The 24,749-nt window shown below is 39.6% G+C and overlaps 1 protein-coding gene across 6 annotated transcripts in view; it reads right to left on the minus strand.

The window, feature by feature from the left end:
- The window catches only part of mib1 (MIB E3 ubiquitin protein ligase 1), a 127,574-nt gene that overhangs the window by 87,764 nt on the left and 15,061 nt on the right, over positions 1-24,749 (minus strand). For all 6 annotated transcript variants that reach the window (XM_057856692.1, XM_057856694.1, XM_057856691.1 and 3 more), the window contains exons 5-12: positions 21,876-21,942; positions 18,880-19,084; positions 18,616-18,799; positions 16,197-16,341; positions 15,992-16,125; positions 5,629-5,736; positions 5,365-5,562; positions 5,116-5,267 (exon numbers count right to left, since the gene is read on the minus strand). In XM_057856692.1, coding sequence (XP_057712675.1) covers positions 5,116-5,267; positions 5,365-5,562; positions 5,629-5,736; positions 15,992-16,125; positions 16,197-16,341; positions 18,616-18,799; positions 18,880-19,084; positions 21,876-21,942 — 1,193 coding nt within the window. The remainder of the gene's footprint in view (positions 1-5,115; positions 5,268-5,364; positions 5,563-5,628; positions 5,737-15,991; positions 16,126-16,196; positions 16,342-18,615; positions 18,800-18,879; positions 19,085-21,875; positions 21,943-24,749) is intronic.

A 24,749-nucleotide genomic window follows, 5' to 3' on the forward strand; every position in this document is an offset into this window, starting at 1 on the left:
AAACGAGGGATCACTGTACACTGGTCATTGTGAGTCATCCAAAGTCTTTCCAAACAGCTATTCAAGTCATCTAGTGAAAATTTCTTTAAAAAAAAAAAATATATATATATATATATATATATATACAGTGGTACCTCTACATACGAATTTAATTCGTTCCAGGACCTTGTTTGTAAGTCGAAATGGTCGTATGTCGAGCAGGATTTTCCCATAGGAATACATTATAATTCCATTAATTCGTTCCAAAGCCTAAAAACATACACTAAATTCTTAATAAATACTGCTGGCACTGTTACAAATGGCAATTAAACATAGAAAAACAAATAAGTTATAAATAAATAATTCAGAATAATATAAGAAGAAGAAGAATAATTAATAATTATTCCTGTAAATAATGTAACGAATCGGATTCTAATATGGCGGACACTTTTTACTGTCCCTGAACGCACCGCGAAGGTGACGTCTCAGTGAGATAGGTCGGTGCGGTAGAGATAATACTTTCGTTTTCTTGAGAGCGGTCAACTGCTTAAGACAATGGGCGTTTTGTGTTGGATAAGTTCTTAAATAAATGATAAAAACGTGACGCAGCTGGCGATTTCCTTGGCAATGTTACCACAATAATAATTGTCACCTTAACTTATAAATAGTGGCGAACGGTGGTCGGAAGAGGACCATGGAGCTGTATTGTTGAGCCAGTTCAGGGACGCGCACCCCAAGCTCATATTTTTCTATAACTTGCATCTTCATTTCAAAGGTAAGCATCACTTTTTTCCTTGTTTCTCCAACTGTGTCAACTTTTTTTGAAAACTGTGTTGATTTCTCACACAAGAAAATCCACCGTGCGTTCGTTTGCAGTGCTGTCATGTCGTCGTATTTCGAGCAACTCGTCGGATGTAGAAACAAATGGCGGCTCAAATTTTACGTCGGATGTCGAAAAGATCGTGTGTCGAAGTGATCGTATGTAGAGGTACCACTGTATATATATACATTTTTTTTTTTTTTTTTTTTAATATCGGAATATAATATCGCAAACCCCAATAAAATCGCAGCAATAGTTTTTTCAACTATCGTTCAGGCCTAGTTTGACTCCAACTAATTATTTCAATTTACATTTTTCACAAAGGAAAAATTAAAAGGTATGGACAACTGGATAAGGTACAAGCGAGTAACCACCCCAGCCCCATCATTTTCCTATATAAACACTGACAACTTTGGAAGATATATATATATATTAGGCCTGCAGCTATCGATTATTTTAGTAGTCGATTAATCGATGAACTAGTTAGTTCGAATAATCGAGTAATCGCATAAGGAACATAAAAAAATTAAAATACCTGACCTGCGCCTCAAACGGTTTAAAAAAATAAATAAATGAGGATATATGTTCAACAAAAGAACAATTGGCTGGCTAACATAGCAAAAGTCCGCTATTTTAAATGCTATAAAATGCCAAAGTTTTTTTTTTTTTACAATGCTCTTAACAAATAGTTCAAACACATATTCCCACAAAAAATGGCTAAATATACCTTTAAACTAAATTACGAATGCATTAAAAAAACATTAGCGCAAACAAAAACTTAGCTTATGCTGGTCTTAAAAGGGGGCACCTGGATTCAGCCATGTGAAATGAGGCTGACTAGAGGGCAGTGTATCCACCCAAATCAATAAAACTAAATGCAAACACTTTCAAAACAAACCATTACAACGCCCCTTTAAACGAATACTCGAGGCAGCAAAATTTAATTCGAATATTTTTTTTCTTCTGGAATACTCGAGTTAATCGATTAATCGTTGCAGCACTAATATATATATACTTAAAAAATGTTTTTTTACATTTTTCACCAGCTAATAAATGCGGGATACTATAACACTGTTTTTTCACTGGGTACTATCAAAGGCTCCGATTCAGCTATTTTGAAGATTGATTATACTTGCTTAATCTGTGAATGCCACAGCGCTCTCTGATATACATAATCTGAAGGGCTTCATATCAAAGAACAAAACACTGCTTTCCTCCAAAACATTTAAAGTACTCTTAAAAATAAATAAGCATTCAACAGAAACAACTGCCTTTCCACTAAAAAGCACACCAGGTGGGTAGTTTAGCTTCAGCCTGGGGGGAGAGATTTTAGAGGGCTTTAGGACTTGTGGCTGGCCGGGTTCACAGATATTGGGGGAGCTGAAGCGTGAAATAAAAGTAAATGGACTAACTATAGAAGGGGACGTATATCTTCTTGTCTGTGAGGTGAGCAGGGGACAGAAAGTGTATTAAAGCTAGTGGACAACATACACACACACCCACATACACGCAAACACGCAGGAAACCCTACACGGTTGTGCTGCACTCTAGCATTTTTCATTTCCAAGTCCAGCAAGTCCTACACTCGCTTTCTATCTCCCTCCCTCCCTCTCGCACTCCTTTACAATCTGAATCATGCTGTACAAACATAAACCACAACAAACTCTTTACGCTTTATGCAAGCAAGCAATTCCGAGTGCACCTCTGCCAGCCTTAGACCTTCTTTAAATAAATGCACTTTTTTAAGGCTGCGATGTATGTGCATTGGATTGCTTTCCAGTAAGGCAAGGGGCATATCGAGCGATTTATCAGCACCTCATCAAAACGAGTTTAGACAGGCTGGTTGAAAAGTATACTGAGTCGCGATCTGAATATGTATAGGCGACAGGAGGGATTGCAAATAAATGCAGCATAGTAGCCTTTTAGTTTTTTCATCCCCCAACTTATCTAATATATTATTAGTCATTTTCTTTTCAGAAAAACAAAGCCATTGTCTTTAAAGTTTTTTTTAACATTTTCATCTTCTCACACCAATTCAAATGATGCAAAACAAATGAAGGGCATGGTTTTCTAGCATGGAAAAACAATGAGAAAAACTTTAACTCTGACTCGGTAATGTCCATCAAGAACTCTGGATAATATCCTTGATAACGACAAAAGGGCTGCAGCTATCGATTATTTTAGTAGTCGATTAATCGATGAACTACTTAGTTCGAATAATCAAGTAAGCGGATAAACATGGTATATATTATATATTAGGGCTGTTACACGATTAAAATTTTTAATTGAGTTAATTACAGCTTGAAAATGACTTAATCGCAATTCAAACCATCTATAAAATATGCCATATTTTTCTGTAAATTATTGTTGGAATGGAAAGATAAGACACAAGACGGATATATACTTTCAACATACGGTACATAAGTACTGTATTTTTTTATTATAACAATAAATCAACAAGATGGCATTATTATTATTAACATTCTGTTAGAGCGATCCATGGATAGAAAGGCTTGTAGTTCTTAAAAGATAAACGTGAGAAGCAGTTATAGTAACTTTATATTAAAACCCCTCTTAATGTTTTCATTTTAATCAAATTGGTAAAATTTTCAATCAAAAAATAAACTAATAGCTCACCATTGTTGACGTCGCCGAGCGGGACGTCACATGGGCTCCCTGCCGTTCTTCCACAGTGTCTTTAACTACGTAAGGTAGTGATTGAAATACACCACAAGGTGTCAATGGCGAGTTTTGAATTAAATTAGAGATCTAGCCAAGGCAAAGTCTGGGTAAGTTTTATGGGTATTTTGCATAGCTATTTTGATTGGGAAAGCCAGTTCTCTTTGCATTGAGCGCTTTTCTTTTTGTTAACATAATTTTTTTGAGAGATAGGAATATTATTTTTGTTGTGCTTTCACTAAATGATATTGTAGCGACTTAACTGTTCCGCCCAAATGCATGATGGGAAGTGGGGCAACCATGACTGTCAGTGGTGGCTGAAAATGGTATATCTTCTCTGCGTTGTGTGCGATACTGGGTGTTAAGAAAAAGATCATCTCCTGTCTTGCTTCCCCACGTCGCTCGCCACAATAGATAAAAGGCGCGGTCTAATGAACGCCAGTGTCCACTTGCATTTCACTGCCATTTTAGCTCTCAATATCCCCAAAAAAACGTCATTATAATCTGTTTGAGGCAATGCATAAACGGATAACTCTGTATATGCATTAAAAGCGTTAAATATTTTAACGTGATTAATTACAAAAATTAATTACCGCCCATTAACGCGATAAATTTGGCAGCACTTCTATTTATCTACTTTGCTCAACACCATCTGAGCGTCTTTTTTCATCTGCTGGGAGTATTGGAAAGAAAAATAGAGCAATCTTGACACCCGAGAATGTCGTCATGCTCACATTCTTTCGGTACAATCCTTTAAGAGAAAAATATATAGACATGAGAGAAGTCAGAATTGTAGTAAATCCTGTTGTGAAGTGTTCCTAATCTGTTTACTTTGCATTCACTTGCACTGGTGTTAGTTAATGTCAGCATTTGACCTCATTGGACTTTGTTTTTCGTTTTACCTTATTAAATCATTTAAATAAGTGTTCAAAAATGTTTTTGTCAATAATCGTCAACCAAAAAAATACTCGGTAGATTCGTCAGAAAATTCATCGTTCTACTAGTTGACTAGTCGTAAAATTAGTCGACTACCGATACTCGGGAGAAAAATATAGGTTTGAGATAGTCCTACTCACTTTCATATACTCATGGTTTGAAAACCAAAAAAAGACAATGCATTGCACCAGACAAGGCCAAGGACAGCTGCTAATATCGAGTTAGCCGCTTTAAGCCTGGAGCACCACAGAGTATAGAAAGAACAGAGCCAATGCCTTCCACACTCTGTTGGAAAAATGGAACTAGAATAACTTTTAATCTTGTGCTTACTTGCAATTAAGTCATTGTGAAAGCTTTGTGCACATGCGGAGATGAGAGCAAAATAAAAGTTTCCCAAGCTGGAAAGAAAACTTGCTAGCCCTGTTTTTAGCTGCTGAAAGAGGGCAACAGGAAATATCTAAAGGTCTGAAGTTAATGTCGCAGGTGCTCTTCTACTGTAACTCCTAACTAATGGCTGCACTGAGCTAACACATCCTCATTCACCTCTCGAGCGCACTCGAGAAGTGCACGCTACCGATTTTTTTTGCCTGCCCTAAGCAATCTTCAGTTCAATCGGCACTATAATTTCAGTGAAAAGAGTGTTTCGGACTGTGTGCAAAGGCATCTGCTTGCGCTCGTGACGGCGGATGCGCGTCTCGTACCTGGGGTTCCCTCGCAGAGCAGCATGATGCAAAGCGTTGAAGCCATTGTTGTTGGTGATGGTGACGTCGGCGCCCGCCTCAAGCAGCACGGAAAGCATGTCGTCCCGCTTTTTGCTAATGGCATCATGCAGGGGGGTGTCGCCCTCAGAGTCCTGGATTAATGGTGGCAAATGAAAAATGTTCTTCTTTAAGATGGCTGACGTAATTCAAATTATGCAAATACAGTAAATAAACGGTGCCGATGGATACCTGGAGGCTTGGGTGGCAGCCAAAGTCCAACAGGGTTTTGACCACCTGTAAGTGTCCCTTGTTGACAGCTATGTGCAACGGTGTCTGTCTGCGCTTGTTCCTGGCGTTCAGGTCGGCGCCGCCCCGCTGCAGGACCTCAATGACTGAGCCCTCGTCACCAAAGGCTGCATGGTGCACCGCCCGATCCCCATCTTTGTCCTAAAACAACAGCTTGTAAGATTCTTCAGGTGGAAAACAAGGAGGGGAAAAAATAGTGATGCCCACCTCTGCCTCTAGATCAACATTGTGTTTGAGTAGCAGTTTGAGAACATCCACATGACCGTTCTGACTGGCTGCCTGCATCGCCGTGTGTCCAGCACACTGCCCGTTCACCTGAAATAAACAATTACATATCATTATCATTTTTCATGTTTCATTTTGGGACAACTGAATTATCTGTATGTAGAGTAATTGCAGGTTAAGTAAATACAGTTTTTTCAGTGACTGGAAACTAATTCAACAAAGTCCTTCTGAAGAATAGAAAAAAAAATCTACTTTGTATTGAGTGTCACATTTTTAAGGGCATTAGAGGAGTGAATTTAAAGATTTAGTACAATTTAAGGAGGATTTCAATCCTCTTACATTACAAGAAAATAATAGCAGCATCAGCTCAATGATTAATGAATTGAAACAGATCCGGTAGTTAGATGTGTAAGGACACTTCAGGTGTGATGTATAAAATAGGGGAAATAAGGCTACGTTCATACTACAGGTCTTAATGCATGAATCCGATTTTTTCGTGTTTTTCAGACTCGAGTGAGGCATTAACTTGAATGTCTGAACGTGACAAGTCGCATAGAACTGGACCATTTCAAATCCGATCTGGCTCATTTTCGTATGTGGTTCAAATCTGATCTAGGCCACATTTTTCCAGAATGTCACGACTGTCTGTACTGTCAAGTCTCCCAAATCGGAATTCATGCAGCAATTACGTCATCAAAGAGCGAGAAAGACGCTACGGTAGCGGTGCAGCTGTGCGTTATTAGCGCCTAGCTTGCATTGAACACAGCTTTAGGGGAAGGGCCGGCTTGACAACATGCATAATTTTTTTTTTTTTTTTTTTTTAAATGGGTTGACTATAAGCCTGAGAATGATTGGTTGTCGCTCTGCTCTATATGAGCAATATTTCAACATTGCTTACACGGTCGGGGCAAACTGCCCGTATGTGTGTGAGACATGCACAGACAGTGCGTGCATGCTATGGATCCATATAAACTTTAAATATAAGCCTAAATGGGGATTATTTATGTCTGTTTTTTGTGTCCTCTTTTTGAAAAGCAAAATATGATATCCCTGGAATGACGGATGACAGCCAGCATGTGTGGTCATTTGTTTTGATGCTTCTGCGCATGCGGGTCCTCTTGCTCAGCGCGTGTCAGACTGCGAATTAGTGTGCATGCATAATACTTGAATGGTCTCAGTGGACAAAGGCAGTCTGAACGGGCACGCCAAAAAAACAGATATGACAAAAAATCGGATTTGTGCATTAAAACCTGTAGTATGAACCTAGCCTAGGTGACAAAAGGTGGTCGAAAGAGGCGAGATAACCCAAACTTGTACGAAGGTCAGAACATCCAGGAGCCCATCAATAAATAGTACATCATAAATACGTAAACAAAAGAACATTTTGTGAGGTAGGAATAGCGCATGTAATTTTTGATGTTCGAAATCTAAAAGTTATGTTGGTATGTAACTACGACTATGAATCCAGAATGACACCAGAGGTGGTGCTAAAGCGCTGAATGATCCCTTCGAGTATCAATACCAAAAACGTAACCTGTGACCACCAGTCGACACCTGGAAAAGACATTAATTTACGATGATGGTAACAGAGTTAGTCCCTACAGAACCTTCTCACTTGAGCATGAGGATTCTGAGTTACGGAACTCTAGTTACATCCATTGTTTTCGTTCTGAGTCATGCCTGCTTACCGCCAGAGGCGGTGCTACAGTACTGAATGACGAATACTATAGTATTCACAAGGAAGCCTAGGCACCAACCTTACAAGAGGAACCTTAGCAGAGTCAAAGACCACACCAAACGGGTGGGGAGAAGTGATATCCTTACACTAGAATCTAAAAAACGAACCAGGTTTAGACCAAGAAGCAGCAGCATACATGTCCTCCAGGGGAATGAACTTCAGAGCAACCCAAGACATAGCAGTGCTCCTCGTAGTGTGACAGCGCAGACCAGAAGGCAGGGAGCAACCAGAAACCTGGTAAGCGAATGGCGAATGTCGGACACCATCCAGTGGGACAAGCGCTGCTTAGAGGGCAGACCCCCATCTATGGCCTCCATAGCAGACAAAAAGTTGCATAGACCTGCGAAAACCAGCGATGGAGTCCACATAAAGTCTAAGGGCCCTGACAGGAAACAAAAGCTCTAGCCTGACCTCAACCTCACCCTGCGGGGGGCTATCACGAACGAGCCGAATAGGCTGATTAGAATGCGAACCAGACAACACCTTGGGAACGAAGGAAAGGTTCAGCCACAGAGTGACACCCGAGCCCACAGGTTGCTAACAGAAAGCGCATGCAGCTCACCGAAATGCTTCGTAGGGGAAATAGTGTGCAGGAGCCACTTTCTGAGCCACCAACTGAGGCTCAGCCCCTGCTAGAGGCTCATAGCACAAGCAGTCAAGGACTGAGTGCATACCTGTCAAGTTGTACGGTTTCGCCGTAATTTGTACAAGTGAGCACTAAATTTTAAATGTGTATGCCTTAAGTTCAAAATCTGTACATTTTTCGTGCATTACGGGGTTTTTTTTTCGCCGTTCGGATTTTGTCACCGTTTCGGCAATGAGACAATGTGCGTTACTATGTGTTACTACGTTGGTTGAATGATGCGAGAAAAGTCAGAGACACGGAGAGAGAAGAGTGTTTGTTGTGACGCTGTAGCAAACGCGATGCTAGGCGGATCCAATATTTCCTGACTGTAGCCGACAGCCTACAATCTACTTCTAGATATAACATGCATATAGAACTACATGCGAAATGACAAGACTCTGCAGCGTTAGTAAACAGCCGCCATTTTAAAGCAGTAGACTTCTCAGAAAGGCTCTGTTGTAGTCAACCTTCCTAGCGAACCTAAGTAACTTTTTATCTAAAATACTCCTAAATCGGCAAAATCTTGACTTGAATCTATCTTTAAATGATGAAACAGTTTTTAAACTTTCACACGTCGAAAGCAGACAGAAGGGAACTAATGCAAAAACGGTAGCAATTTTAACAACTTTAACAGTTGATTCACAACATTAAATGACTTCCAAACAGCAATGGTTACTATGTTTTTTGTTTGTTGAAAAACATGAAGAAAAAAAAAACATGAAAGGTAACACCAGTTACTTTGCCAAGTAACGAATTACTCTTACATTCAGGTAACCGAGTTACTAACTCAATTTTTCAAAGAAGTAATATGTAACTGTAATTAATTTTTAAAAGTAAGATCAACAACACTGGTCATAAAGATGAAGTCTGCAGAATGAAAAGTGACGAAAGCGTAGATTTTATTCTGCCAATTTGTTGCCGAACACAATTTGCCTGCAACTATTGCTGATCACTTCTCAGAAGTAGCAAAAGAAATATTCCCTGACTCAAAGATTGCATCGGTAAGTTAATTTTATCAATTGACCTTTTTAATTTATAATTGGACATACTAACGAACTACCTTCGAGTCAAACTGAATTGCGAGCTGAAGTGCGATGAAGTGCAGCCATCAAGACATGATAGAAATTGCCAAAAGTGGTACATACAATTGTAACAAAAGTCACCGTTAAATTTTAGTAATCATGATGTAGCTGAAGATATTGTTCTTTGATTGCACCAGGTTTTATGTTACAATATTACCAATAAATTCATATCATTCTAAAAACTGTTTTATTTTTGTTTCATGTTGCACGCTATATACAACGTTGTAAGATTAGTCACCAATTTGTAAGGGCATACGTCACTATTTGTAAGATTGCCAACGGCATTGGGTTGACAGGTATGTAAGTGTAGGTCCACTGATTGGGCACGTGGACCCCAACGAGGGCAAAACTCCCTTGAACATGGAGACCAGACTGTGGCTCTCCACCGAGCCACCAGCCATTCCGGTGTGATTGGCAGAGATCGCCGCCACACACACCTTGAGGTTGGATAAAGACAGACCCTTATTCAAGAGAGACTGCAAGAAGTCGAGAATCTCGGGAACAGAATTATGTATTTTCCGGGGATCAACCGAGGGGACAGGGGTGACATTTTTAGTATTGCTACTTGTACTGCGCATGCGCAAAGAGATCATTTAGTGCTTCAGCACTGCCTCTAGTGGTCAGTAGGGATGAAATAGAACTCATTTTAGAACCCTCGTGGAAGATATTAAACTTAAGTGCCGAACATTGACAGAAGATAATTGCTGTCTCAACATTGTCCCCTATTACACATCAATGCTGTTTTTACAGAACAACAAAAGGCAGAAATTTTGCATTTTAAATGCTATGTGAGAAAGAATTTAGTATGCACAGAGCAAAAGTTAAACTAGTATGAATAAATATTCATATTGACTCATTCGCGATTCTTGAGACACCCCATGCTTGTCCTGGCAGGCAGACAACGGTCAAGCTTTTTGTGGTCATCTCCTAACAAATAACACCAATAAAATCCATAAGAAAATGACCAAACTATTACACGAACACAGAGGTATTCCGGTACAATAAGTGTAGTCTGTCTATTCTTCTGTGTGTCCAACATGAGTTTCCTGAAGGCTGAGTCAGGCTGAAAACGACACACACGCACGTGTCCACGAATCAGGTTGTGCTGCATTGCACACCAATGCGCTTCGTGTCTCCTCAGAGCCCTGCGGTAATGCTCCTCAGATTGAGAAGGATGCAGAAGTGGGAGGATCTCAGCTCTCTCCTTAGAGAGGCCATGATAAAAGCGCAATGCATTTGATAGCAGACCCAGCAAAAATGCAGCATCAGAGCAGTAATAGGAGAACAGGCATACTGTATACAATGGACACCCCCGCAAGACCAGGCTCGTCAGACAGCAAAAATCCGGGAATTATTGAAACCCACTAAAAATGTATTGAAAAATTCAAAAGCCCCCAAATTATTGAATGGGGGGTGTAGGGACCTTTTCCATAGGCTGAAAGAAAAAAATGCAATTTAAAAAATTAATTTAAAGGAGACTCAAAATATTATTCTTATTAGGGAAAAAAAACTAAAAAATATCTCCAAATTGGGGACTCTTTGGTTCCAGAACTATTAATATGTAGGGGTTCGCTGTAATCGCCTTAAGTGATTGTCACATAGAAGCCGGTAAAAAAGGTATATCTTAATGGAATTTTTTTGTCTGTGGTGGTGTTCGTGCCCTTTGGAAACGACTGAGTGGATTTTGACAAAATTTTACACAGTTGTAGTACTAAAAAACGTGTCTGGTGCGATTGCAATGTTGGCCTTCAAACTTTATAGTTAATGTACAAATTTAAATGTGTGTGATGATATGTTGTGATTTTGTGTCCGCCACGACATGATGCTGGATTTAAAAAAAAAAAAAAAAGTACTATTTTCCAGAATTTTGGCTGGATTTTCATACTGGAGCGACTGTTATTTATGATGTGTTACACCCGAAATGGTTCATGGGTAGTTGTGACAACCATGGATGAGAGTGCTGGTTGCCGTTGTTATGTTCCAGTTAGGGCTGTCAAATTTATCGCGTTAATGGGCGGTAATTATTTTTTTAAATTAATCACGTTAAAATAACATAACGTTAAATAATAATTGGCGTAATTAACGCATGCACGGAATGACCCGTTCATTCATTGCCTCAACCAGTTTACATTGACACCGTTTTAGCACATTGAGAGCGTTCATTGGACTGCACCTTTTATTGGCTAAAGCTTTGGCAAATCTTTCACAACAAATATAAGTATTGTGGCGAACGATGTGGGGAAGAAAGAAAGGAGACGATTTTTCTTGACACACTTAATTGAACACAAAGCAGAACGTATTGTATACCATTTGCAGCCGTAACTGACAGTCATGGTTGCCCAACTTCCCATCATGCATTTTGGCAGAGCAGGATATGATCTTTTTCTTAACACCTTAATTGAACACAACGCAGAACATACTGTATACAACTTGCAGCCACCACCAACAGTCATGGTTGCCCAACTTCCCATCATGCATTTGGGCGGAACAGTTAAGTCGCTACAGTATCATTTAGTGAAAGCACAACAAAAATAATATTCCTATCTCTCAAAAAAATTATGTTCACAAAAAGAAAAGCGCTCAATGCAAAGAGAACTGGCATTCCCAATCAAAATAACTGCAAAATACACATAAAACCTACTCAGACTTTGCCTTGGCTAGATCTCTAATTAATTTAAAACTCACCATTGACACCTTGTGGTGTATTTCAATCACTACCTTATGCAGTTAAAGGCACTGTGGAAGAACGGCAGGGAGCCTGTGTGACGTCCCGCTCAGCGACGTCAACAATGGCAAGCTATTATAGTTTATTTTTTGATTGAAAATTTTACAAATTTTATTAACCCGAAAACATTACAAGGGGTTTTAATATAAAATTATCATAACTTGTACTCAAATTTATCTTTTAAGAACTACAAGTCTTTGTATCTATGGATCCCTTTAACAGAAAGAATGTTAATGCCATCTTGTGGATTTACTGTTATAATAAACAAATAGAGTACTTATGTACAGTATGTTGAATGTTTATGTCAGTCTTGTGTCTTATCTATCCATTCCAATAATAATTTACAAAAAAATAGGGCATATTGTAGAGATGGTTTGAATTGCGATTAATTACGATTAATGAATTTTTAAGCAGTGATTAACTCGATTAAATATTTTGATCGTTTGACAGCCCTTTTCAGTTCAACAAAGGCGCTGTGTCTAGAGGTCGTGCGGTGAGTATGAAACATAAAAATTGTCTCTCATTCTTCTCCACGTCGCTCACCACGATACTGTACATAGTGATGAAAAAGCGATTGAGCATTAACCCCTTTATGGTGTCCTTCCAATATTACTACATTATGGCTGCATCTCTGATGTTTGTTTTATCTGCCATTCAGTTACATTGCGTTCACGGGACACAAACTCGAGCTAAACTGCTAGTACTTTCATAAAAAGACAGAAACATCCGACAACAAGAAAAACAGGCAAGTTCCCAGGTTCTGCGCAGGTGCCATTTACACAGAGCATTGGCAGTTCATGGAAAAAGATAGGTACAGTGGGGAAAATAAGTATATAGTCAACCACTAATTGTGCAAGTTCTCCCACTTGAAAAGATTAGAGAGGCCTGTAATTGTCAACATGGGCAAACCTCAACCATGAGAGACAGAATGTGGAGAATGTGGAAAAAAAACTGAAAATCACATTGTTTGATTTTTAAAGAATTTATTTGCAAATCATGGTGGAAAATATGTATTTGGTCAATACCAAAATTTCATCTCAATACTTTGCTATGTACCCTTTGTTGGCAATAATGGAGGCCAAATGTTTTCTGTAACTCTTCACACGCTTTTCACACACTGTTGCTGGTATTTTGGCCCATTCCTCCATGCAGATCTCCTCTAAAGCAGTGATGTTTTGGGGCTGTCATTGGGCAACACGGACTTTCACAGATTTTCTATGGGGTTGAGATCTGGAGACTGGCTAGGCCACTCCAGGACCTTGAAATGCTTTTTACGAAGCCACTCCTTTGTTGCCCTGGCTGTGTGTTTGGGATCATTGTCATGCTGAAAGACCCAGCCACGTCTCATCTTCAATGCCCTTGCTGATGGAAGGAGATTTTCATTCAAAATCTCTCGATACATGGCCCCATTTATTCTTTCCTTTACACAGATCAGTCGTCCTGGTCCCTTTGCAGAAAAACAGCCCCAAAGCATGATGTTTCCACCCCCATGTTTCACTGTGGGTATGGTGTTCTTCGGATGCAATTCATTTTTCTTTCTCCTCCAAACACGAGAAACCGTGTTTCTACCAAAAAGTTCTATTTTGGTTTCATCTGACCATAACACATTTTCCCAGTCCTCATCTGGATCATCCAAATGCTCTCTAGCGAACCGCAGACGGGCCTGGATGTGTACAGGCTTCAACAGGGGGACAGATCTGGCAGTGCAGTATTTAAGTCCCTGGCGGCGCTTTGTGTTACTGATAGTAGCCTTTGTTACTGTGGTCCCAGCTCGCTGTAGGTCATTCACTAGGTCCCCCCGTGTGGTTCTGGGATTTTTGCTCACCGTTCTAGTTATCATTTTGACGCCACGGGGTGAGATCTTGCATGGAGCCCCAGATCGAGGGAGATTATCAGTGGTCTTGTATGTCTTCCATTTTCTAATAATTGCTCCCACAATTGATTTCTTTACACCAAGCGTTTTATCTTTTGCAGATTCAGTCTTCCCAGCCTGGTGCAGGTCTACAATTTTGTCTCTGGTGTCCTTCGACAGCTCTTTAGTCTTGGCCATAGTGGAGTTTGGAGTGTGACTGACTGAGTTTGTGGACAGGTGTCTTTTATACCAATAATGAGTTAAAACAGGTGCCATTAATACAGGTAACGAGTGGAGTCCCGTTGACCTTGTTAGAAGAAGTTAGACCTCTTTGACAGCCAGAAATCTTGCTTGTTTGTAGGTGACCAAATACTTATTTTCCACTCTAATTTGGAAATAAATTCTTTAAAAATCAAACAATGTGATTTTCTGTTTTTTTTTTTTCCACATTCTGTCTCTCATGGTTGAGGTTTACCCATGTTGACACTTACAGGCCTCTCTAATCTTTTCAAGTAGGAGAACTTGCACAAATGGTGGTTGACTAAATACTTGTTTGCCCCACTGTATATGTTAGCTTTTATCATCGTTCCAAACTGCAGATTGTCTGTCTGCAGTTTAATTACACATTGTATTTAGGGCTGCAGCTATCGAATATTTTAGTAATCGAGTAATCGACTGAAAATTCTATCGATTAATCGAGTAATCGGATAAAACAAATATATTTTTAGGTGAAGAGCAATTATAGATATACATGAGAAAACAAGACATTTTATCATTTTCAGTCAATCAATGTCTTTATTTTTGATGTATATTGTTGAAAACAGCCAACAATTGCATCTCAGATGTAACTAGAATTTAAAAAAATGACTAATTCACTGCTTTCACTCAAAAAACCTTTAGATCTTAATTATATATATATATATAAACACACCTAAAAATGCCTTTACGCTTGATAACACACATCACTTAAAAGTTAGGATTTTTTCCTACGTTTTTCAATTAAATTTCTATTTGTGTCAAGCCATTTTTAAGTTCTAGTTAAGTTTTAAGTTAGTCTAAACTGTAAGTCCTGATAGGATTTAAGTTTTTGCACTGTTCAGAATAAATGTATGATACAGGCTGTATTGGAGCACATCAGGGACTAGTGCTACTTGGTGTTTTATCCAGCAATGATTACTGAGCTAAAATTGATAGTTAGCATTGTTGAGTTTTTATTTGACATGCTCATCACTCCACAACGCTATGTTATGTTATAGCCTGTATGTAAGACACGTTAGCCACGCATCGAAAGCGGTCTTAATTAATTGAAACCTAGCCCTCCGCAGTGCTAACGTAAGGTGAGCTAGTAGTGACAGTAACGTTAATCTTATACAGTATATTAGCGTTTAGCGCTCTTTATTAGCGCTTAGCGCTCTACTGCTTTAAGATGGCGGCTGTTTGCTAACGCTGCCCAGACGCGGCCTAGTCTGTCATTGCGCATCTAGTTCAACATACATGTGATCTCTATGAGACTCACTGGACGCCACCTGCAACTAAAGTAGCATGAGCGGGCTAGTATTTAGCAACGTCGGCGTCGTTTGTAGCGGTTGTCGGCTGCAGTAAGTTTTTTTTTTTTGCTTCTTCCTCTACGCACGTGACATCAGCGCGTTGTCCCGCATTAAAAGTAGTCCGAGCAAAACGTGATGCTTAGAGCTGTCAAAATAAACGATTACTCGAGGTGAATAAAATTACTCGGATCAGTTTTTAAACTCGAGTTACTCGAGTTGCTCGAGTATTCGTTTCAGCTCTAATTGTATTGTTGCAAAATGTAATTGTTGTGCAATAGTCTTATGATTTGTTTGTGTTGCTATCAACATAAAATCAAACTGACCTCTTGTCTGACAATTCCTGTACGTCTGAGTGGTTTAAAAATATACAAAAAAAAAATAAAGGTTCCGCTTCAGCCTCAAATTCAGTGACTGTATTTGCCCTTCAGCAGCCAGATGCGCTTTACGATCTCTTCAACCTTGGTTCAAAGGCTAACGAGGGCTATGACTAATATTCACGAAATACTAAAACATTGTTTCTTCAAATATACTGCAATATCAAGAAGAATATATTCCTGAAGCCCAAGGCTGCAAGTTAAATCTCAACACATTAAAATGCACAAGCCATCTGTAACAAACTGAAGTGCCTCGTGGTTATGATTGAGAAATATAATATGGCCACGTGCAGCTGGATATGCGGGGAAAATAAAGTCTTTTCAAGTGCCAACGATCAATTTCTACAGCAGCCGCTTAGGCTGGACCACAACGATACACACACTCGGCAAAATGCCACTTACATCAACATCGGGTCTCTTCAAAATGTCTTCCACTTTAGCTAGATCTCCATTGGCTGCCGCCTTGACCAGCTCCTCGTTGATGTCGCCAGATTCCTGAGTCTCAAACAGTTTCTTCAGAAGCTGGGAGAGACGCTCTAGACAAACAGAAAATGGTTAAACGTCACAAAACCTTGTAGTGTCAAAGTCACGGCGCACGGGCACAAACCTCCTGAAGCGTTGCTAACGGCAGACCCCGAGGGAGCGATCTTGGTGACGGCGGCGGGATTGTACGTCCACGACGTCCCGCACACTTCCACCTTCAGGTCGCTGTCAGAATAGATCTGTTGTACGCGGCCGACCTTCCCTAGGGTCTGTTGATGAATGTGGCAACAAAACTCATTAAAATGGTTTTCTTAGGGCTATGAAATATACATGTATATATATATAAACAGAGGCAGAGAAGAAAATGGAAAAAAAGCAGCAGGTGGTATGAAAATGAGACAATGCTCATAGCGAAAAATAAAACTTGACAGATAACGTAATAAAACATTACTATGTTATTAAGATAGCATTTCAATTTTGTGATGGAATGAATAAAGGCACACATTTCAAGTTTGGAACAATGCCTCGACAGAGAAAAAGAATATCTCAATACAGATTAGATTAGACACATTGGAGTTTGTCAAACTTTGCGTGTGCTGGTCATCAATAACTTGGATCGCTCAGGCTCATTAGGCAAAGACAGGTGGCATCTTGGAGTAGATTAATTGCTATTAGGTTACATCATAGACTCAAAAAGCAGTGACACTTAATGATAAAGGACACCATTGATTGTTAAAGAAAACAAATGATCTCAAAAACCAGCCAATTTTGAAGTCCACTGGCAATTAGGTTACATAAGCCACTTTCCAACCGTACAGTAGGAACTAGGCATGTGCCGGTATGAGATTTTGACGGTACGATAACCATGGGCACAAATACCGCGGTTTCACGGTATCACAGTATTGCATTCATAGCTCCAAAATGTGTTATTTTGAGATGTATGGGTTCATTTTTTTTTTAGTTTTTTCCACTGAACAGGATTTTATTTTTATTTTTCAGAACATAGTTACAAATTGGAACATGAATATAATGTTAAAATAAATTATCAATAAAAAAAACAAATATTTACTTATAGACTATACCCACAGCCACAGCTCAAGTTGCTCAAGATTAGAGCAAGTTGGAGGAAGAGTTGAAAAAGGTACGGCAAATGGCGTGCTCAAAACTACGCAAGATTGATGCAGAAAACAGAGTGTTTAAGGAGGAGTGGACCAACACATTTTTGTTCATTTTACCTGGCGGCAGCACAAGACCGCTATGGCTCATCTGTTCAGAGACGGTAGCGCTTGTAAAGAGCAGCAATTTGAAAAGGCACTATGAGACGAAGCACCCAGCTTTTTCACAAAGTTTCCCTATGAACTCTGCCATCCGTTCTCAAAAAATAGTGGAATTAAGGGCTCAATATGATCGCACCTCAATGCTCATGGTTCATTCATTCACTGCACAGCAAGGCGCAAATGAATGCTCCCTCAGAATAGTGTGGATATTGGGTCAAAACAAAAAGTCTTTCAGTGACGCACCGATTGTCAAAGATTGTATGAGTGCAGTTGCTGAAACTTTGCCTCATGGAAAGCAAAAAGAAGAGGTCTGTCAAAAAATAAAGCAAGTCCCCCTGTCAGCATCCACAATTTAAAAAAAAAAAAAAAAAAGTCTTGAACATGCTCTTATGTTGCTATATAAGTATTCAATTAAAGCACTTTTTAGTTTTATGCACCTTTTATATATCATTTATAATTTTGAATGTTGTAATTATCAGCATGGCCACGTAAAGATACGTTTGTATTTTTTGGGGGAAAAAAAAAAAAAGCATTAAAAATATTTCCGGACTACTGCCCGTAGTCAGCTAGGATAGGCTCCAGCACCTCCGCGACCCTTGTGGGGAAAAGCGGCATGGAAAATGAATGAATGAATATTTCCGGACCCGAGATTCTTGTAATTTTTTAATTTCGGACCCAGAGGATTTTTAATTCATGACCCCTGCTGTATGGTGTCCTATTATGTGTGTTTTTCTGGCAATGATATCAAACACACGACGTGCTAACAAATTTGTTTTTTATTAACACACGGCAGCCTGTGTCTGTCTCTCTCACTGCCGCGTCATATGAACAAAACAACATCACCGTTGCGTGCGCTTCAGGGTGCCTCGGAAAACATCCAATCAGAATATTACACATGGAACACCATAGCAGAAGCTATGACGGGAAAGGTTTTCATTTGCCTAAATGCTTAAGTTATTAATTGGCAATTTTATTTTTTTCTTGAAAAACACATTTTATTTATTCTGTGTTTCTGTGCTATATTGTTGTCTCTTACTTAAAAGAGGCATGGTCTATTGTTTTTAGTTGTGATTTCTTAGAAAGTATTTTTGAATTTAAGAGTAAACATTTATCACGTTTAAATGGGTGTACTTGATCTATTAATAAATACTGTATTCTCACTGTGTTATTGCAAATTGTTTTATAAAGAAAAAAAAATTAGGGGGGGGCAATAATATCGCCAATCGCAATAATTTATGAGATAAATTATCGCACACACAGACTTACAGGCAGCATAGCTTCGGCCCACTCTCCGTGACCCTTTTGTAGCAGCTTGATGCGGTCAATGTCGTAGCAAATCTGAACCAAGTCGCCCACCAGGAACTGGGATGTGCCTCCTTCTGCACCAGCAGCCACTTCTCCGCTGCGCACTACGTTGGCTTTTGTCAACACGGCGGGGTTGAACGTCCACCTGCGGTAAAAGAAAAAAAAATATCTTCATTCGTCCCCATTTGATTTAAATCGTTCAAATCACAGAATCCCAGCAATCACCTGTTGCCGCTAGGATACTGCACCACGATGTCATGGTCTTCATCGATGCCGCACACTGTTCCTGTGGTGGTGAGCGTCTCAAACATGCCGTCAGTCCAGCCGCCGTGGCCATGCTGCAGCGACTGGACGATCTCCAGGTCCAAGTCAATGTTGACCAGGTCTCCAATCTGGAGACCACCGGGGTTCCTGTTGCCATTCTGCTCGCCTGCAGGACACAAAAAATGTAAGCTAATAAAAAGGAAATTATAATTTCCTCATAACAATCATTTATACACAACACAAAAGGTAAAATATGCTAGTCCTTCTCAAAAAATAGCAAATTGTGATAATTATATTATAATAATGATATTTTCTGTAACGTACAGATAAACATTAGACTTTCATATATTTTAGATTCATTACACACAACTGAAGTAGTTCAAGCCTTTTATTGTTTTAATTAGAGCTGAAACGAATACTCGAGCAACTCGAGTTTAAAAACTGATCCGAGTAATTTTATTCACCTCGATGAATCATTTAATTTTGCCAGCTCTAAGCATCACGTTTTGCCCGGACTACTTTTAATGCGGGACAACGCGCTGACGTCACGTGCGTAGAGGAAGAAGCAATAAAAAAAAAAAACCTTACTGCAGCCGACAGCCGTTACAAACTGCGCCAACATTGCTAAAAACTACGCCCGCATGTTGCTACGGTGGTAGCAGGCAGCGTCTGATGCATGTCATAGATATAACATGTGCGTAGAACTCGATGCGAAATGACCGACTCAACGGCGTTAATAAAACAGCCACCATCTTAAAGCAGTACACTTCTCAGCGCTCATAATTAACGTTACTGTCACTCGCTCACGTAACGTTATCGCAGAGGGCTAGGTTTCTTTTCATTATGACCACTGTCGATGCGTGGCTAACTCTTACATACAGGCTTTATTTAATCTGTGAATACCGCTGTAGACTGATTAAACTGTAAAACAAAAACTTAATAATGCTAACTGTCAATTTTAGCTCAGTACCACTGGTGCCTAATGTGCTCCAATACAGCACAGCATTTATTTTGAACACTGCAAAAACTCAAAATCCTATCAGGACTTACAGTTTCGACCAACTTAAAACTTAACTAGAACTTATAGCTTGACACAAGTGGAAATTCAATTGAAAAACGTGGGGAAAAACACGTAACTTTTAAGTGATGTGTCAAGCGTAATGACAGTTTTAGGTAAGAAATATATCGTTTTTATAAGATCTAAAAGTTGTTTGAGTGAAAACAGTGAATTAGTCCTTTTTTTTTAAGTCACATTTGAGATGCAATTGCGGGCTGTTTTGAACAATGTACATCGAAAATAAAGGCATTGATTGACTGAAAATGGTTCAATATTAGATTAAATGTCTTGTTTTCTCATCTATATTTATAATTGCTCCTTACCTAAAAAAAATGTTTTATTCGATTACTCGATTAATCGATAGAATTTTCAGTCGATTACTAAAATATTACATAGCTGCTGCCCTAGTTTTAATATTGATGATTTTGGCAAAAAAGTCAAGTAAAAACAAAAATCCCTATCTCAAAAAATTAGCATATCATGACATGAAAGGTACTCTAAAGAAGCTACTAACCTAATCATCTGAATCAACGAATTCACTCAAAACCCTTGCAAAAGATTCCTGCCGACCTAACTGCTGTCCAGAAGGCCATCATTGACACTCTCAAGGAAGAGGCTAAGACACAGAAAGAAATTTCTGAGCGAATAGGCTGTTCCCAGAGTGCTGTATCAAGGCACCTCAGTGGGAAGTCTGTGGGAAGGAAAAGTGGGGCAGGAAACCCTGCACAACCAGAAGAGGTGACCGCACCCTGAAAAAGATTGTGGAGAAGGGCCAATTCCAGACCTTGGGGGACCTGCAGAAACAGTGGACTGAGTCTGGTGTAGAAACATCCAGAGCCACCGTGCACAGGCGTGTGTGAAACAGCCGCAGAAGCACCTGACCTGAGCTACAGAAAAGCAGCATTGGACTCTTGCTCAGTGGTCCAAAGTACTTTTTTCAGATGAAAGCAAATTCTGCATGTCATGACTGAAGTCCAGTGTCAAGTACCCACAGTCAGTGATGGTCTGGGGTGCCATGTCAGCTGCTGGTGTTGGTCTACTGTGTTTTATCAAGGGCAGGGTCAATGCAGCTAGCTATCAGGAGATTTTGGAGCACTTCATGCTTCCATCTGCTGAAAAGCTTTGAGGAGATGAAGATTTCATTTTTCAGCACGACCTGGCACCTGCTCACAGTGCCAAAACCACTGGTAAATTGTTTACCGACTGTGGCATTACTGTGCTCAATTGGCCTGCCAACTCTCGTGACCTGAACCCCATAGAGAATCTGTGGGATAATGTGAAGAGGAAGTTGAGAGACCCAGCACTGTGGATGAGCTTAAAGCCGCCTCCATAACATCTCAGCAGTGCCACAGGCTGACTGCCTCAATGCCACGCCGCATTGAAGCAGTCATTTCTGCAAAAGGATTCCCGACCAAGTATTGAGTGCATAGCTGATATAATTAATTGAAGGTTGACTTTTTTGTACAAAAAAAAAAACACTTTTTTGTATTGGTCGGATGAAAAATGCAATTTTTTTGAGATAAGTCAAGAAAACCCAAAAATCCTTTTTTGCCAAAATCACCAATTTTAAAACAATAAAAGGCTTGAACTACTTCAGTTGTGTGTAATGAATCTAAAATATATGAAAGTCTAATGTTTATCAGTACATTACAAAAAATAAGGAACTTTATCACAATATGCTAATTTTTTGAGAAGGACTAATATTTATAAACAGAAAAGTACATGGCTCCAAATCAAACAGTTCTAAAGCCAAGCGGCAAGGTGGCACTACCACCTAGTGGTCATATCTGCTTCACTACATCAAAACATCTCCTTGCTGCCCTTGGAACTGCTGCAGCCTTAGAATAGGTGAGAAATGTGCTCTGATAATGCCAGAAACAAAGGCAGCTGGTTTACTTACCCAACACAGGGCAGTGATCTCTGTAAAAGGAACCTCCTTTGGCATCCTGAACACATTTCAGGTCCGACTGCAAGAGACAAGGAGCAGAGGCTAAGTCAGTCAGTTGCCTGTGGGAGTTCCAACACCGGAAGAGCACAAACATAAATAATAAAAAGACAGAATGCAGAAACCTAAGCTTCTGCTGCAAGAGTGTTTTCTCAGAGTAGCAATATCAGCAACATGGCGGAAAGGAGAGACAGAGAATACTGCATAGCGACACAATGTAGATGTGTGACAGAGTTCAAGGAAAGACTAGTATTCCTATCATGAGACATAACTGTGTATCAAGCCAAAATGTATTATTTTATCATGTGATTGTGTGCACACACCCTTTGTTTCAGATATATGAAACAAAATACACCTTTCAACGTACAAGCATCAGTTAAGCAAGCAAGGCCGAGATTAGCTTTTTTGCTTACATTGGTTAAAATTTCTCAAGACTTGTGACAATGACCCATTTTTATAGTGTTTTTCTTTATTGGAGTTGAAGGTGAGCTGAAAATAATCTAATTTGAATTTGGATAAAGGACTTTTCGCACTAGCGTTAGCAGTGCAGTTTGCCGTGCAGAAACCAATTTATTGTGTATGTGCAGGTAGCAGTGAGCATTTGTGGTCTTAATGGACGGAGCGGCAAAGGGTGAGTGAATTTGCCGCAGAGAGGCGTGTCCCGAAAAAGAAACTTGTTCTATTTCAGAACAGCAAACTCAAGAGTGTGTCCAATAGCGGAGGTGCTGGCGGAGTAATATCTTGCTGTTTAAACGGACGGATAAACACAAGTCATGAAAGAGAAAGCCTTGATAAATACACTTTAAGTTTTCAAAGGTTTGAGACGCTCGAAAAGTGGTTCTCACACCTCTCACTGCCAAGGTAAATGATATCTCAGCGTGCTAGTGTGTAGAACTGTACTTCACAAACAACATTTAAGTTCTCACTTAAACTAGTAAAGCCCTTTTCATGGCTGTTATTCTCTCCCCTTTTTCCTTAAAATGGGCAAAGTCTTGGCTGTCTTGTGCAACAATGAAAAATTAATGCATTCATGCTTGAGACTATAGTACAGTAAATAGCCTTGCTGGAGTCAGTGCTCTTTACTTCCTGCTACGTCATCACTGCAGAGGCACTTTCTTTTTGAAGTCGTCTTGTGCCATGCCACGGGATCCTTTCACATTGGATTGTCACTAGTGTAAAAACCTCAACTAGATGCCAGCCACTTTCAGAACACTTATAAACAAGCTTTAATTCACCCTCACATTTACATTGATGGACAATTTACTTTAAACTGATTTAACATGCAAGCAGTGTTGTTTTCTTCAAGGATGATGATAACGAAAATATACAAGTATAACACCATTTACCATTTCGTCAACGGACAATTTTTTTATGACGATGACGCTCTGAAAACGTGTCTTGGGAGACTAAAACATAACGAGATGGAGGCCAGTTGTCGTCTGAACACGAGACACGACAACAAGATGACAATTCACCATAGTTTCCGTCATAAATTAACAATGCGTGATATTTTCTTATTGTTTGTGTAGTTAGAATGTATCTTAGCAGTATTTGGTTGTGTCACTCATGTGATGTGCTGCACCCCCCTGGCTTGGTAAGTTTTGTTTTCTTATCTTGGCTATGCCATGTTCCTTTAGCCTTTAAAGCAGGGGTGTCCAAACTTTTTCCAAAGGGGGCCAGATATGGTGTGGTAAAAATGTGGGGGGCCGACCTTGGCTGACGTCCTTTACGTACAACAATATATTTAAGCAAATTTTAGCAAGCCATTCTGTGTGTCACATTTGCTTTATTATTTCTTTTTAATTAATTATTTCAACAATCTTGCAACCAGCCTTTGTGGCGTTCTCTTTCGACTCTCGGGCTCTTGCGAAATACTGCTGCTGTAAAATTAAACTAGCTTCAATTTGCTATATTTCTCGCTACGTATCTTCCCTGTAATCTTGTCGTACATGTCAGCATGTCTTGTTTGGTAATATCGCCTCACATTGAACTCTTTAAAAACGGCGACTGTCTCTTTGTAAATGACGCAGACACAGTTGTTGCGTATTTTAGTGAAGAAATAGTCAAATTTCCACCTATCCTTGAAGCGTCGGCCGTCACAGTCAACTCTCTTTTTTTTGTTGATTGTCGCCATTTTAGAAAATTGGGAGTAAAGGGTAACACGGGTAATGTTGCTTAGGGTGCTGCTTCCTTTTAGTGGATAAATGAGGAGCAGCATTTAGTGTGTAAGCTACTTCATATGCTGGTAGCAGTACTGCTGACCAATTTATTAAGTCTGTGTGCGGGCCAGACGTTATTGATTTTATGACAGTGGCTGGGGGCCGGATAAAATTTGACCACGGACCGCATTTGGCCCCCGGGCCGGACTTTGGACATTTATGCTTTAAAGGTTTGTGCTGAATGATCATCACACACTAAACTTACTTGTTGCGTTAACATAGCTTTCGCATTACCATAGCATTTGCGTTGGCATTAGCACAGTGACTCTGTGTCTTCTTATAATCTTGGAAAACATTTCACATACAGTTTGTGGCGTCCAGGTAGGTTTAATTAATTGCAAATAATGTGCTGTTTTCCTGCTGAGTGTGTATTATCATCATGGAAATGGTGATGTCCTTGTAGACTACAGTTATGTGCTCATCTGTCATGATCATTCAAAGTTGTTGGAAACCTTAAATTTATATATTTATTCATGGACTTAAACTGTTGGAAGTTTATGGACGAAAACGTTTTGAGAATTGTTGACTAAAACCAGAAGAAATGTGAGTTTTCGCTGACTAAAACTAGACGAAGACAAACACATTTTTCGTCCAAAAGGCTAAGACGAAA

Source organism: Corythoichthys intestinalis, chromosome 14, assembly GCF_030265065.1.
Source record: "Corythoichthys intestinalis isolate RoL2023-P3 chromosome 14, ASM3026506v1, whole genome shotgun sequence".
In the NCBI taxonomy this organism is placed as follows: Eukaryota; Metazoa; Chordata; class Actinopteri; order Syngnathiformes; family Syngnathidae; genus Corythoichthys; species Corythoichthys intestinalis.